General features: G+C 48.6%; 4 protein-coding genes across 6 annotated transcripts in view; 1 reads left to right on the forward strand and 3 right to left on the reverse strand.

Annotated features, from left to right (window-relative positions):
- Window positions 1-1,381, reverse strand: part of AIF1L (allograft inflammatory factor 1 like) — a 142,389-nt gene extending 141,008 nt beyond the window's left edge. Inside the window, exon 1 of the mRNA XM_053996680.1 lies at window positions 1,377-1,381. The gene's annotated coding sequence lies outside the window, so the exon portion shown is untranslated. The remainder of the gene's footprint in view (window positions 1-1,376) is intronic.
- The window catches only part of ABL1 (ABL proto-oncogene 1, non-receptor tyrosine kinase), a 77,835-nt gene extending 74,284 nt beyond the window's left edge, over window positions 1-3,551 (reverse strand). For 2 of the 3 annotated variants that reach the window (XM_053996674.1, XM_053996676.1), the window contains exon 1: window positions 2,526-3,551. In XM_053996674.1, the coding sequence (XP_053852649.1) occupies window positions 2,526-2,661 (136 nt within the window). In that variant the 5' untranslated portion in view covers window positions 2,662-3,551. The remainder of the gene's footprint in view (window positions 1-2,525) is intronic. The other variant, XM_053996673.1, reaches the window with a different exon arrangement.
- On the forward strand, window positions 3,206-6,948 carry LOC128817877 (collagen alpha-1(I) chain-like). The gene is made up of 3 exons (XM_053996781.1): window positions 3,206-3,487; window positions 3,551-4,010; window positions 6,738-6,948. The coding sequence occupies exons 1-3, from the start codon at window positions 3,206-3,208 to the stop codon at window positions 6,761-6,763; spliced, it is 768 nt and encodes a 255-aa protein (XP_053852756.1). The 3' UTR covers window positions 6,764-6,948.
- Window positions 6,949-8,671: 1,723 nt separating this feature from the next.
- EXOSC2 (exosome component 2) lies at window positions 8,672-13,081 on the reverse strand. The gene is made up of 9 exons (XM_053996678.1): window positions 12,680-13,081; window positions 12,491-12,592; window positions 12,361-12,406; window positions 12,011-12,100; window positions 11,834-11,899; window positions 11,619-11,687; window positions 10,584-10,760; window positions 10,280-10,408; window positions 8,672-9,464 (listed from the first exon to the last, which is right to left on the reverse strand). The coding sequence occupies exons 1-9, from the start codon at window positions 12,988-12,990 to the stop codon at window positions 9,384-9,386; spliced, it is 1,071 nt and encodes a 356-aa protein (XP_053852653.1). The 5' UTR covers window positions 12,991-13,081; the 3' UTR covers window positions 8,672-9,383.
- Between the last annotated feature and the right edge of the window lie 1,200 nt (window positions 13,082-14,281).

The raw sequence follows: 14,281 nt of genomic DNA on the forward strand, positions 1-14,281 counted from the left end.
TAGTACCTGATAATATTCACTAACTCTTTCAGCCAAAATTTGGTACCACTGAAGCAATCCAGATCCTTCCCTAAGTGCCTGCTGGGGGAGCCTCAGTAGAACTTCGCAGGCAATGATCCCACCAAAACAGAACCATGAATGTCTTTATAAAAAAGGAGAGCCCAGCTACCAAAAGTTCCACTTCTTGTGTTTGTTTTATCATGGGCTTTAATATACAGGAACTTCAGACAAGGACATTTAAGAATTCACCTTTCTCTAGGGGTTTAAGGGGTTTAACCTTTCCAAGGGCCCACCATGGAATTTCTCCTTAAGTATTTCTTAGTTATGAAAAGCCAGAAACACGATTTTCCTGGGGCAAACCAGTTCCCACAGTGCAACAGAGAAACCAGATACAGTGTTTGGTATTTAGAAGAAACTGTGCAATGATGTACTGAAAGGGAAACATACAAATATTTAAGCCCTGAAAAAAAACACCAATCTTATTTTTATGAACTACAGCCCATGGCACAATAACTGAATAGGACTGAAGGCATGAAATGCTGATCTGTTCATTAATTATAAAGTATGTCAGTCTATGTATTTCAAAGGCAAATCACTGAAAGGAAAAGGAAGAACTTTCTAAAATATACTTTGCTCCCTCTTAATTTGTCCAGATTTTTAACATGGCATTTTTCAGGACAGGAGCAGCACAAACTCAGAAGAGAGCTGAATAAACAACAGTGGTACTGCCTTCTACTGCCAGGACTTGGAAGAACCTTTTCATCCACTCAAAGGAAGAAACTTTTCCTCATGTGTATAAGCGAGGCTGATCTTTTGCAGTTCTCTCAACAGATGTTCTAGCCCTGATGTCCCCTTTCAAGTTTATTCTCTTCTAAATCAAGCCACCAAGGTCTCTTGTGGACATATGGCACACGGACATTAGAGATGCCATTTTTACTCGTGAATGTGCTGGGATCTGCTGACCTCAGGTCACACTGGCAAGAAGTTACCATCTGCCTGTTGCTGTTAGATGATCAAAAAAGAACGTTTCTGGCTTTTCTGCCACAGCAAAACACCAAAGGGACTAAGAACATGGTATTGCTTGCAGCAAGTGCTCTGGCTGTATCTCATCTGACCTTGAAACTCTGTCCAAAGTAGTAAAAGCAGGAACCAAACTGGGGGTGGAGGAGTGGGTATATCACAGGACTGAAAGCAAGGAAAAATCCAGCAGCAGGTTTAACATCAGAGAGCCAAGTTAGCCCTGCTATTCTCTAACCTTCCCTTAACTACCTCAAGTTTCTTCAGTGCACAAACATTGTATGGGAAAATAAAACACTGAAGTAACTCAAAACAGTATTTCAGCAGGGCAGTACAAACATGGGATCTCTGTGTGTTTGTTGAACACTGCAGAGAATTCCTTGAGCCCTTCTAGAAACATAGAATGAAAAAAAGTTAGAAAGCAAGGCCCTTGAAAAGTAAGAACAAATCAAAACTTTAACTAGATTGTGTTCTCGGACAGCAAATATTTCAATTTTTAGTTCTATAAAGATTACAGATGCAGTTTTGTTTTGTTCACAGATAAACTTCCTCTACAGGACAAAACTGTTGCAGAAGCTTTGTCGAAATCACATTCTCCAGCCAAAGACAGCAGCCAGCAGCACGTCATCTCAAAGAACATTAGAATTTTAAAAGTGCTGTGCAAAAGCAAGGATTACTCCAGAGTTTAAGCAAAAACAATGCATTTCTGCACCTCACTTCTGCAGAGGTGCCATCAGTTTACAGTTTCTCTGGTTTTGGGAGGATGGGGTTTGTTTGTTTGGTTGGTATTTGTTGTTTAAGGAAGAATTTGATGCAGTCACCAAATCTACTTCTGAGTCCTACTGAGTTTTTCATTTGCCTTCTTTCCTGAGATTCTGAACTCCCCCCATACTTTGCAGAAGGCCAGCAAGTGACAAGGTTGCTCTACCCCAAACTTTAGGCCTCTAGCACTTCAATCCATCACAGGATGAAGGTTTAACCAGCTCTGAGAAACCACTAAGCAAAGGTGCTCCAAATACCACAAGAAACTCTTTTCACAACAGCAGTAAGTTCACAAACTTTCCAAAATAAGGGTTTTTTTTCCCCTTCCAAGTAGCAAAGTCCCTTCGGTAAAGATAAATAAAGAACACCTGACTGACCACAGCATCACCACTGGCTGAGGCTGGTCTGTATAATGACACTGACAACTCAAAAAGGATCAAACACTTTCCCAGACTTCAAGCCAGAACATAACCAAGGCAGAAATGAGAAACTTGTACAATGTTGAAAAGTTACTTCCTTGCATTTCACCTTTAGCTGTACAATAACTTCTCCCCAGGTTTCAAGCAATCTGACCCATGTATTTTCTTAATAAACAATCACAGAAGACTTGCATTAAGCAGCAAGGGAAAGAAAACAAGACTTCTGTAAAGTACATATCTGTATCTGCTCCATGGTCTTGAATAAATCCGTATTATATCTAGCTCAGCAAACCAAAATTAAACCAAATACCAATAGAAACTTCTCACCATGTTCCACAAAGACGTTGCAGTGTGGGCCCGCGTGCCTCGATGACTCCTTCTTCCCTGCTCCTTTGATGAAGTGCAGGGCAGGCAGACTTGGCCTCCTTTGGTCCCCAAGAACTTTTCCAGGCTGCTGCCCCATAAAGTAACTATGGGCAGCCTTTCCCAGGACGAGAAGTTTTCGAAGAAGTCCGTGATCCCTGATCTTCCAGGATGGGAAGGAGTTTTGAAGGAGAAGGTATTTAGGTGGGTGCACTGGCTGCACTCACAGTGGGATAAAGTCACTTGAGGTGAAGAATTAAGACAAATTCCTCCAATGCTCCTGAAGACAGCAACAAGGCTCCTTAGGTGACTTTATGAAAAAAAAAAAAAAAAAAAAAAAAAAGAAAACCTAGTAAAAGTTCCAATCGCTCAGCAATGACCAAGCATTACCAAAGTTTCAAGTTGCCATATGTAGTGTGTCTTCCACCGTGTAAAGGAGAATTAATTAGTTCATCTCACAAGCAAGAAACCACACATGGGTTCACCCAGGGCAGGAAACAGCCATTCCCACCACAACTAGTGTCAAGGTTTCTTTTTTTTTTCCTCCTTTTCTTTTGCATAGCATTGAGTTAGCAAAGGCCAAAGAGCCACGGATTTGGCTTCAAGTATCGCTGAAGTCCAGCAGGGTCAGGTGCGCTGGAACCATGTCAGCTCTCCAGGCGAAGCAGCAGCAGCAGCTCCGGGTGGGCTCCGCACGCTCCCTGGGCTGCAGGGATGGGACGGGGGCTCCTCGGTCACCGGCCTTCGGCTCCTTCCACCGCCGCTACCTCGGGGCCGGCGGGCCCGCCGGGGCCATGGCGGCGTCCGAGCAGCGCTGGGGCGGCCGGGCCGGCGCCCCGTGCCCGCTGCCTCAGGCGGAGCCGGGCGCGGGGCTGCGAGGCCGGGGAGCTCCGGGAGGCCGGTTCCTGCCCAGCGGCCGGGCCAGGGCAGGCGGGGGGGACGGCGCCGGCCGCATCCCCGGGCGGCGGCAGCGGGGCCCGGGGCGGCAGCGGGGCCGGGCGGGCGGAGCGGGGCGAGGGGCCGCGGGTACCCCGGGGCTGCGGGACTGGCGGGGGGCGGCAGAGGCGGCGAGGGAGATCCCGGAACCCCCGGGCCGGCGGGCGGGCGGTCACATCCCCTTCCGGCCCCTCCTCCTCCGCCGCCCCCGCCTCCCGCCCGGCGCTGCCCGAGCCCGGCCCCGCTCCCGGCTCCGGGGACCGGCCGGGCCGCGAAGGGCCGCGGGGAGTTCCCGGGAGAAGCCTCTGAGGAGCGTGGCCGGCAGGGCGAGGGAGGGGATCCTCCCTTTACGCTGCCCTGGTGAGGCACATCTGGAGTGCTGTGCCCAGTGCTGGGCACCTCAGGACGAGATGGGCAAGGAGCTGCCGGAGAGGGCCCTGCGGAGGATTTGCAGCCAGAGGATTTGCGGCTGGAGCGTCTCTCCGATGAGGAGACACTGCGGAGCTGGGCCGGGTTAGTCTGGAGAAGGGAAGGCTGAGAGGGGATCTCTGCAATCCATGTCAGTATCTCCCCGGCGTGTCCGAGGATGGTGCCAGACTCTTCAGTGGTGCCCGGTGACAGGATGAGGAGCAATGGCCATAAATAAAACACAAGAAGTTTCCCCCAACATGAGGAAGAACTTCTTTAGGTTAAGGATGGCACAACTCTGGAACGGATGCCCAGAAAGGGCGTGGAGTCTCCCATTGTAGAGACATTCCAAACCCACCTGGGCACGTTCCTGTGTCACCTGCTCCAGGTGACCCTGCCCTGGCAGGGGGGTTGGATTGGATGATCTCCAGAGATCCCCTCCGACCCAAACTAATCTATGATTCTGTGAAAAAAAACCCTGTGAAAAGGCCCCAAAAAACTCATGTGAAATCCCTTACCTCTTTAGAAGGGCCAGCCAAGTTTTCCCACAGATCTGACTCTGCAGGGGTCTCAGAGCCTCTGGCCAGCTCTGGACCCTGGATGCTTGCAGAGATGGACAGGGAAGAAGAGATCCTTACTGGCTGAGCTGTGTGCACAGCCAGGAATCTGTCACCCTGCTTGCACAAAGGACTTCACTTCTTTATGAATGCTCTCAGCATACGCAGAACTCGATACCAAAACCAGCCATAGAGTCCAGTGACAATTGAAAAAATATTTTATTGACCTGTTTTTGTGCACCATTTGGTACAATGATGGAGTTAAAGCCCCGAATTCTTTAGCAGGCACTGAGAGTTCCCTGAGCTAAAGAGCAGACCATGGTGCTGAAGATATTTAGTTTTTCATACATTCTCCAGTTCACTTTGGGAATATACGAGGGTCAAGGCAGCAGCTTGAGGTCAGGGTGTTTTGGTCAAAGGTCTGTGGTTGCTCCCACTCAACAACAGGAGAACACACAAAACACACAATTGCAATTCTGTGCTGTAGCCTCCTGCTCAGGGCAACCATCTGGACACAGAGCAGCTTGTTTATACTGATTCTTCCCTTGTGACAAATCCAAACACACTCCATGTCTCCTATGCTATATTCAAGGTCTGTGGCAGACCTGTATTTTTCATCTTCTGACAATAGCATCCAAAATGTAGCACTTCATACAGCCCTGTGGGATCCTCCATCTCTGCTGTGCCAGGCTGCTCCTACATCACTAATTCTTAGTCAGGAGACTGAGCTCAAACCACTTCTATTGGATTTCTCCATCAATTGCTCAGTTTGCAGATACTAAGCCTGATTGTGCTGCACACACACCCACACAGGAGAGAGAAATTCTCGTGCTGAAACAAATCCAGGGTCACATCTGTTGAACTCTGCAGAATTTCTCCAGGTTTATGTTAGTAATGGGGATCAGCTTCTCACCAAGATGATACAACTGCTGCTCGGCTCCCACAGATTGGAGCAAAGTGAGGAAATGAAGCTGTCAGCACAGGCCAAGCAGCCCAAGAGAAATTTGTTACAAAACCCAATACCAACCATTCTTCACTGTAAAAGTTACTCTCTTCTGCATCCTGGATAATCTCTCCTACCATGGCAGGGCTGAAGCAGAGTAAACTCCAGAAGACAACCACAATAGTCAGAAAAATCTTCACCAAATTCAGCAGAAGTCATTGCAAATATGCAGGACCTCATAGAATCACAGGACTGTTTGGGTTGGAAGGGACCCTAAAGACCATCATGTTCCACCCCCTACCACAGGCAGGGACATCTTCCACTAGACCAGGTTGCTCCAAGCCCCATCCACCCTGTCCTTGAACACTTCCAGGGCTGTGCTGTGGACAGTACAGGCTGTAAATACGCTCTTCCCCAGCTTGCCTGAGATCTGTGCAGATAAATGCATTTGCTTTTTATTTAACAGACCAGGTGAGTTTATCTGTGCAGTCATAAGCAGCAAAGTGGGGCAGGTTCTTTGCCAGCAGTTCCCAGCCTTCCACTCAGCAGTTTCTCCAAAAGCATTTCCTGTTTCCCAGAGCACTGCTGTAGTTAATGTGGGACAATACACAGGCAGATGAGTCAGCTGGTCACTCCCAAATGTCATAGCAGGAGATACCTGCCTTCTTCCCCTTCCTGAAGGGTGTTTCATGTTCTGGCCCCAACCCTGCTGCCAGTTTTTGTGAACATGACTCTCATGTTAAACTTGGAAGCTGCCCAGTAGATTCAGAAATTATTAGAGAAGAAAGTGGTGTGAATACAGAATAAGTTAAAAAAAAAAAAAAGCTACGGAGTGTTTTTTTCAATCAAACCTGTGTACATCCTAGCATTTATTTTTTGCAAAGAGATACTTCAGTACTTTTTCTGTTTACCTCCCATTAAGTGTGAGTTCTCACCCAACAGCTGCAGTGACATTTTCTCCATAACAATATCTTTAAAACTCAACCTCTTCACCAAATAATAAAACTTAGCATGTTAATTAACAGTCCTCAGGAACCTGAGAGAACCATTTCAAGATGCCTCTAATCTCAGTGGGATTTCAGTCTCTTCTCAGGTCTGTGCAAAGCTTTTTATTTGTACCACTCTCAGCTGAACAGCAAAACTGCACGGATGGTACAGAAGTAATGCAATAAGCAGCAGTAATTGGATTAATAACCCATTAGCACAAATTTAAAATCTCAGTGGTTATTCCTAGGAGAAAAGGAATTCTTCCTATTAGTACATGAACACTGGCCCCAAGAAACAAGGAAATTCTTTTTGCAGATGAGTGATGTTGTGTTCTCATTCCTACAGGCAACATTCACCAGCAAGGGAACTAGTCACCAACTCCATATCTGGGCACAACTGCACCATGTATTAACCCTGGAGGAGGCAGCACAGGAGGTGCTACAGCTGCTTTACAGTGTCAGACACTGGTGAACAAAGAAATCAGATTGGTCTGAGCTGTTTTAATGCCTGCATGGGCCTTTTAGTTCCCCATATAAAAAATGAACACTTAGCAGGTTTTTACCACCCTGCTTTCAACTACTTTTTTTTTTCCTTAAACCAGAGAAGCCATAGTTTCTTCCCTTTCACCCTTCCTGCTTAGAAGTTGCCCAGCAAAATCTCACAGACTATTTCAAGAATTTAAGGGGACACTGCTGTTGCTGGCTTGTTGTTACCTGCTGCTGCAGAGCTGTGCTGGATGGGAACTGCCAGCAATGACCTTGCTGAATCCATGTTACAGAATTTAAGTCTTGGCACAGCACTGGCTGAATGTGGAGAGATCAGTAATTACCCCTCATGGTCACTGGGGAAAATACTGAGACCTTTGGTTCCCTCCCATCAGGAAAGATCCACAACCAAACCGCAGCAGCTGGTGTTCTTCTAGGGTTTAAAAAACAAAAGTACCAGGTATTCAGGAGTAAGGGAACTGGATAAGTCACATGCCTCCCCCATTTAACACATCATTAATGCCAAAATATCAGGAATCCTGCAGCAAGCAGGAGGGATCAGAAAGCTGAGAGCTGAAGCAGTCCAGATCTTGAGTTGTTTTTTAGCAGAAATCCCTGAATCTCCCTCTGTGGTAATAAGATAAACAGCTGCTAAACTACAGTATTGGGTAAGGGGCGGAGGGGAAAGTACTTTTCTAAGTAAAAGATGCAGACTGCTAAAGCTTTTTTAGCCTTTTTGAACCAGTCTGGTCCATGGAGGTGTGTGTTATGTGGCTACCAGCAGCCTCATGGAGACCTGAAAGTGTCACCATCAAGCCTTGGTTTTCAAATTTCCCCAGTCATCTTGAGGATGTGATTGTTGCAACACTTACTAGAAAATCCTCTTAAAACTCAAAAATAACAATTCCCAGGTCTTGTGTGGAGCATTCCAGCGATACCCCCAACAAGTTCAGTAGTATTCTCAGAGGCAGCACGGGCAGTTGTGCAGCAGCAGAACGGATTAGCCATGTCCTTGCTTGTCCTTAGCCCCATTGTGCTTTAGGATTTGGGCAGCAGCGCTGGTGGCAGCCGTCCAGGCCCTGCTGTTTGGCAGGGCAGCGAGGCGGAGCTGCTGGCCAAGGGAAGCGCCACAAACGCGATCCAAAGGTGCCATCTAGTGCCTGCTCGGGACCACAGGGAAAGCAGCCCGAGCTGCAGGGACAGCAACGAAGATTCGGAATTTCTAGAGTGCGAATTTGCAACGTGCAATTGGATTCAGGGACAACTGGGACAGGTGTTTTATCATCTTTTTTAAGAATTACAGTGCTGTGGTGCAAGGATATACTTGCAACACAAATAGATAGAATACATATATAATAAACGAGCTGTAATATAGCACCCAGAGCTGAGAGGATTCTCCAGGGAAAGCATCACATTCTTCACAGAGAATGTGACTGACTGCCTGCCAACACTTGGCTTAACATGTCCACCTCTAACCACCGGCCTGAAGATCTTCACCAGTGCCATACTGGGCTCCCTGTCATCCTCCAGTCACCTCTGCTTGACTCGCCTCTCCCAGGGATCCTGCAGGGAGGCAATGCTTGGAAAGGCACTGTGAACACCAGGCAATCCTTACAGAGGACCATGTAAGGGCTGAAGAGGAAGGTCAAGTCCTGCTGGGATGAAGGGCAACAACTAAAAGAGAAATAAGACAGTGTAACCATTCCAAGTGTCCTAGCACAAGGAAACGTGAGCCAACCACAGCTCTCAAGCTAGGCTAAAAACAAGCCAATGCACACACTGCTGAAGGACTGATTTGTTTCAAAAAAATTTATTGAAATGTAAAATACTTAATACAAAACCATATTGGTGCCTCCTCAGAAGAGGAGCTCACTTCTTAGGTATAAAAAAAAAAAGACCAGGATACACACAAACCAGGACACTGCTTGTCCACAGCTCCTGGCCCATATGGACAGAGACAGCCACATCCCATCTCATACCCCTGAGACATTCAAGTCATGAACAGCCAGACCCAAACTGTGGTTAGCAAGGCTGTGGATACTCCTGTTCTCTAAACACATGTGCCTGGATTTACATTCTTAAAAACAAGGGCTCTCAGTCAGGGGACAGACTGGCAGATCTGTATCACAAGTAAATTAAAATCCAAATCATCTTCTGGGGAGAAAGAAACATCACAAAACAAATCCCTTCCTCTCTGTCATTCTGCACAAAGTTCTGGGGCACCAGACACAGCAACAGGTATTAGGAGAAAAGTCCCAGTTGCATCTGATCTTTATAAAGGTCAGATATCAATTTTTCAGGCTGTTGCACTAAAAGGCTATTGTACTTAAGTACTATTTTGTACTAAAAGGACACAGGAGATATCCTAGGAGTGAGGAATTTTGGTGGTTTCTGAAGCGTGGAAGGAATGTTGAGGACTAGAACACTGAAGAAGAACATATAATACTGAGAATCAAAGCTGCCATGCTGGGATTTCAAATGACTGCTTCTGGCCATGTGCCCTATCCTATCCCTCTGAATCCAGCAGCCTCTGTCGAGCTTCCAGAACGACCTCCTCTGTCACATCTGGTTTGAGAATGTCCTTGATCTGCAGTGGAAAGAAGAGCAATATGAGCACCAGGAATCAACAACTACTTCTGCACTCTGTGGGGAGACAAAGGTCCCTGACACATGGCAGTGACCAGCAAGGGAGTTTAGAGGGTTGTGGTGAAAAAAGACCTATGGCAGAGGGTCCAAGGCATAATTAACTTTGCCAGTTGGAGATTCTTACAGAGACCAGAGGAAATCAAAGGAGAGGCTACTAACCCTCCTCATCTTCCCTAAGGGACACACACTGTATTTGGGAAGGGCACAGCTATACTTCAAAAGAACACCTCATTGGGAATGAAAGCAGAATTCAGATCTCATTTATTTATGGGAAGAGAATTGCCCGTGATTGTGCTGGCAGGAATCACAGTGAAAAGCTGTACAGCAAGAGGTCAAATGGAGGCAGTCTTCCAGAGTGCAGGATGTGGATACAGACATGAGCCTGCTCTCTGTACAATACATGACATTTACTTTTTCATTGCTTCATAAAATGCACTGTACCCTCATACAATGCCAAATTTAACACTGTTTTCACAGGAATTAAAGGGTCCATAATCCCAGCAAGGGATACACAACATCTATCAAAAAAAGGACTGATCTCTCTTTAGGAATAGTTAGACTTTGCCAGAGGCAGAACCTTTCAAACTATTCCTTGAAATTGTGCAAACTTATGTTGTGCAGAAGAGAAAAGTTCATACTGTCACTTACTACAGGATGCTTTGGTAAGATGAAAGGAAACTCTGACTTCAGCAGTAACTGATGCAGCCTTTCTGTTCCCTCCCCTCAGTGTGGAATAAACACTACTGGTTCCTGTACCTTATGAGGAAGGGATGCTTCATAGCAATACAGGATGCTGGTGTCAAAGAGCATAATCTTGTGAGTAACCAGAGCCATGATGCAGTTTCGGAGCCGTGAGATCACCTCCCGGTCAGACAAGGGAACTGGCTGAGGAAGGACAGAGGAAAAGGGATGAATGCACAGGGAAATAATGCAAGTAAAAAAGCCTGGCTGTGAACCTAACACAAGATCCCCAAAGTCTCAGGTTACTCATGGGCCTCTGACTATGTCAGACTAAAAACCATCACTGGCAGAAGAAGGCTGATGTTCCCTGGACTCTCACCTCCAAGTTGGCCGTGTAGCCTCCAGCCTTGTCATCCTTCTGCTCCGGAGTTGGGTAGATCCAGATGAAGCCGTTGTTGCCGAGGATCACGGATGCACCACAGGGCAGGTCATGGAAATGAGTCTTCTGGCGTTTCACAAGGGAGGGAGAGACCTGAACCAGCACACCCTGGCCAAGCTGGAGAGCAGACCACGAGGCTCAGTGTGAGAGACATCATGAGCCACCACAGATAACACCAAGTCACTGATACACACTCACTCCACTCTGGCCTAGGAACAACTCTGTTTTAACACCTTTTCCTGTGAAACAGTGAATGTAAAACCTGCCTGCCTCTGGGAGCCCTGGGAGGATTAGCTAATGCCTGTGCAGCCCTTTGAAGATGAAGAATACTCTAAGTGCTTAGCACAAATGTTAATAATATCTTGATTGTAACTACACATCAACCATCCCTGCAGAAAAATGAGGAGTCAGAGGCCCAATTTAGCAGAACACTTTCTCTGGTAATCCAATCACTGTCCTTCACCCTTTGTGCAATAAGCACACTTCCCTTTCATCTTTTAAGTGCTAATACCCTTGGTCTGGTAATCCCAAACTGCAGCCTATGCTCCAACGGCCTCTTGGCTTATTTCAATGCACAAAACCAGAGATAAATGCCAACTGTGTAAAGCCTAAAATAGAGCCCTGGGGAGAGGAACAAGTCACAGGGGCAACAGCCAGCAGAAGAGGAGTGAGGAGATCTCTCCCCAGGATTTAATTCCCAAGTGGCTAGTGGGGGAAACAGAACTAGCAGGCTGAAACTGTGGACAGGGAGAGCAGTGGATCAAAGGGCAACTCAAGGACACCTCCTTTGCTTCGGGGAAACTCTGCTTGGTGGTCCCATGGAAGAGCTGAGAGTCTTCCTGTCCTGCAGGAATTAGTTATAACAACATCCTGCTCTACTTTGGAGCTTTTTTCTTAAAAAAAGCCTCCAAAAAGCCTTGTACAAGTCAGCCAGTGCAGAATTATCCCAGGATCAAGGGCTTTGGAATAACTCACCTTCCCATACTTCAGGCTCCGGGTGTGCAGCGATACAGCCCCATCAGAAAATATAGACTGGACCTCTGCCTGTCGGTGCCACTTAAGGAAACAGGGTCCCTCAGGCTGCCCAGTGCCACCCCAGCATAGCTCTCACCCCCAGCCAGGCCAGCCAAGCTCTCCCTGTTCTTCCCATGCCCTTGGCTCTTCTGTCAATGGGAGCAGCAGAAGGATACACTGATGAGATCCCCTTCCTGCAGGTAGTCCCTCATTGCAAGCTCATCTTCTGCTGATTTCCTTCTCTGAAACATCACAAGAAAAGTTACATGTAGCCCAGAACGAGAAAACATCCATCAGTAGCTCATTGTGGGGGACCTTAAGATGCCATGCAAAACACAACCAGCTACACTCACCAGCTCCCCACCAGGTAAATTTATAGACGACAGCAACAGGACTGAATCCAGCCTGGAATTTGTTTCCACTTTCCATCGCTTCTGCTGAACCTAAGGGGGAAAAAACCCACCCAAACTTATGGGTACACACTCAAAAACTGAATGGGAGCTGCAGCTCACCGAGCTGCAGGAGGGGACAGCTCTGCTGGCTTCTTCCAGCCTCATCCCGGTTAAAATCCACACGCTCCCGGTACCCCGCGCAGGGACAATGATGTGTGTCAGTGTTTTAGGATCCCGGGAAGCGCTTAGAGTCGGACTGAGCCACGACCACCCTCCTCCTCCAAGGCACCGCGACAAACACGGGGCTTTACCTCCGTAATCCTGCCGACCACGATGTCGCCGATCTCGCCGTTGTACCTGGGCCAGAGAGCGGCGGTCACACACCTCACCGTGCCGAGCCAGGCCCCGCCGCCGGCCCGCGCCCGCCACGGCCGCGCTCACCTGGCCTTCAGCGCCCTGACACACACCAGCTTGTTCACCCTCTCCACCACGCCGGCCACCGAGGCGATCAGCTTCTCGTCCTCCACATAAGTACCGTGGCCCCTGCGGAGAGACAGCGACTACCTAAGGACAGCCCGAAGCCGCGCCACCCCGCCGCCGCCGCCGCCTCCCCTCCGCCGCTGCCCGCACCTCATGTATCCCGTGTCCGTGGTGATGGTGTCCCCCGGTGCCACCAGGTGCTTCTCGCCGCCCCGGGGCGCGCTGGAATCCAGGGGCGCGCGGGCGGCCGGCAGCCTCATGGTCACCGCCGCCATCTTGGCCCCGCCGCACGCGCCTTCCGCCCGCCATGTTGGCTGCTGGCGAAAGCGCGCCTGAGGGCACGGGCGCCGCCATCTTGAGTGAGGGCAGCAGGGGCGGTGACTGGGCAGCCATGTTTGTTCCTGGCAGCGAGGGGCCTCTCGGGCTTCGTTCCGGTGGAGCCCAAGGGAGACCGCGGCCATCTTTAGTGCGGGCACCCCCCGGCAGTGACCCGCTTCCTCAGAACCCGCCTGGCAAACGGGGGGGACGCCACGGGCCTCCCCCGGGGCTCACCGGGCCCCACAGCCCGGGCCGGGCTGCAGTGCTGCGGGTCGAGGTGGGGAGCAGCACCCCCAGTTCGGGCGCCCCTCACACGAGGTGTCCCCCTGAGGGCCATCCTCTGACGCTCTCCCCGGTTGGCCGGTGCTCACGCTTGGCTTAAACATCCCCGCGGGACTCGGCACTGAGCCCTTCCCCTCGGCCGAGCTGTGCCAGCACGAACTGGTAAGTCCGTGGAAAAGTTTAATCCATTCAAGCACCGGTTAGGGTCTCAGGGCTGCGGAGGAAATTCCACGGGTAAAGCAGCCCGCGATGACCGTCAGCAAATAATGTCGCTTCCTTCCAGCAGGGCTTGCACCTGTATCCCATCACAGCCGAAATATGGGCACTAATTCATGGAATGTATCAAAGGGTGTCAAGTAGCTGTGGCTTCAAAGAGGGACTGTGCAAGTTCACAAGAATAGGGACTGGCAGGGTGGAATCAGTAGATACCACCCACTCCAAAGTGAGCCAGCCCTTACCCCAGCTTCCAGACCTGAAAAGGGGCTTCTTTAGCCAAAACCTGGGGTTTTTTCCCCTCCCAGATGCACTTCTTGGTCCAACAGATGACACCACATGTCCTCACTCACAGATTTGTTGTGGTAGATAAGACCTTCATTCATCCCAATACCCACATCCTTCCCCTGTCACATAAAATAAAGCTCTCCATGCAATCCCTCTTCTAAATGATAAATGTTCCAAGTAATTTTTATTTAGAATACAAGAGAGGTACAAATGTATTTACACTGTGTACATATACAATCAAATAATATATAATATCAAAGTCTTGTAAATAATGTTTACATAAATATTTACAAAGTTAAAGTGACAGTTGTTTGGGTTTTTTTTTTTTCGTTTGTTTTTGTTTATTTTCTTCTGGAAGTGAAACACGGTTTGTGAGAACTTTATACATCTTAGACTTATAATTAATATTAGAATACCTTCTTTTAAGATTTATGATACACAGCCCTCCTCCGTAGTGTGGGGACTCCAGAGGGCGCTTAGAGTTGTCCTTGGGGACAGAGCTGGCCCGGGGACAGGTTTTCTCTGTCCCCAGAGGGCAGTAGCAATTCCAACCAAAATGTTCCCTCACAGCTGGGAAAGGGATGGGGAGAAGAGCTCCTGCCAGTGCAGGAACAGGCACAGCCCGGCAGAGCTCAGGGTCCCCGCAAAACC

This window comes from Vidua macroura, chromosome 21, assembly GCF_024509145.1.
Source record: "Vidua macroura isolate BioBank_ID:100142 chromosome 21, ASM2450914v1, whole genome shotgun sequence".
Classification (NCBI taxonomy): Eukaryota; Metazoa; Chordata; class Aves; order Passeriformes; family Viduidae; genus Vidua; species Vidua macroura.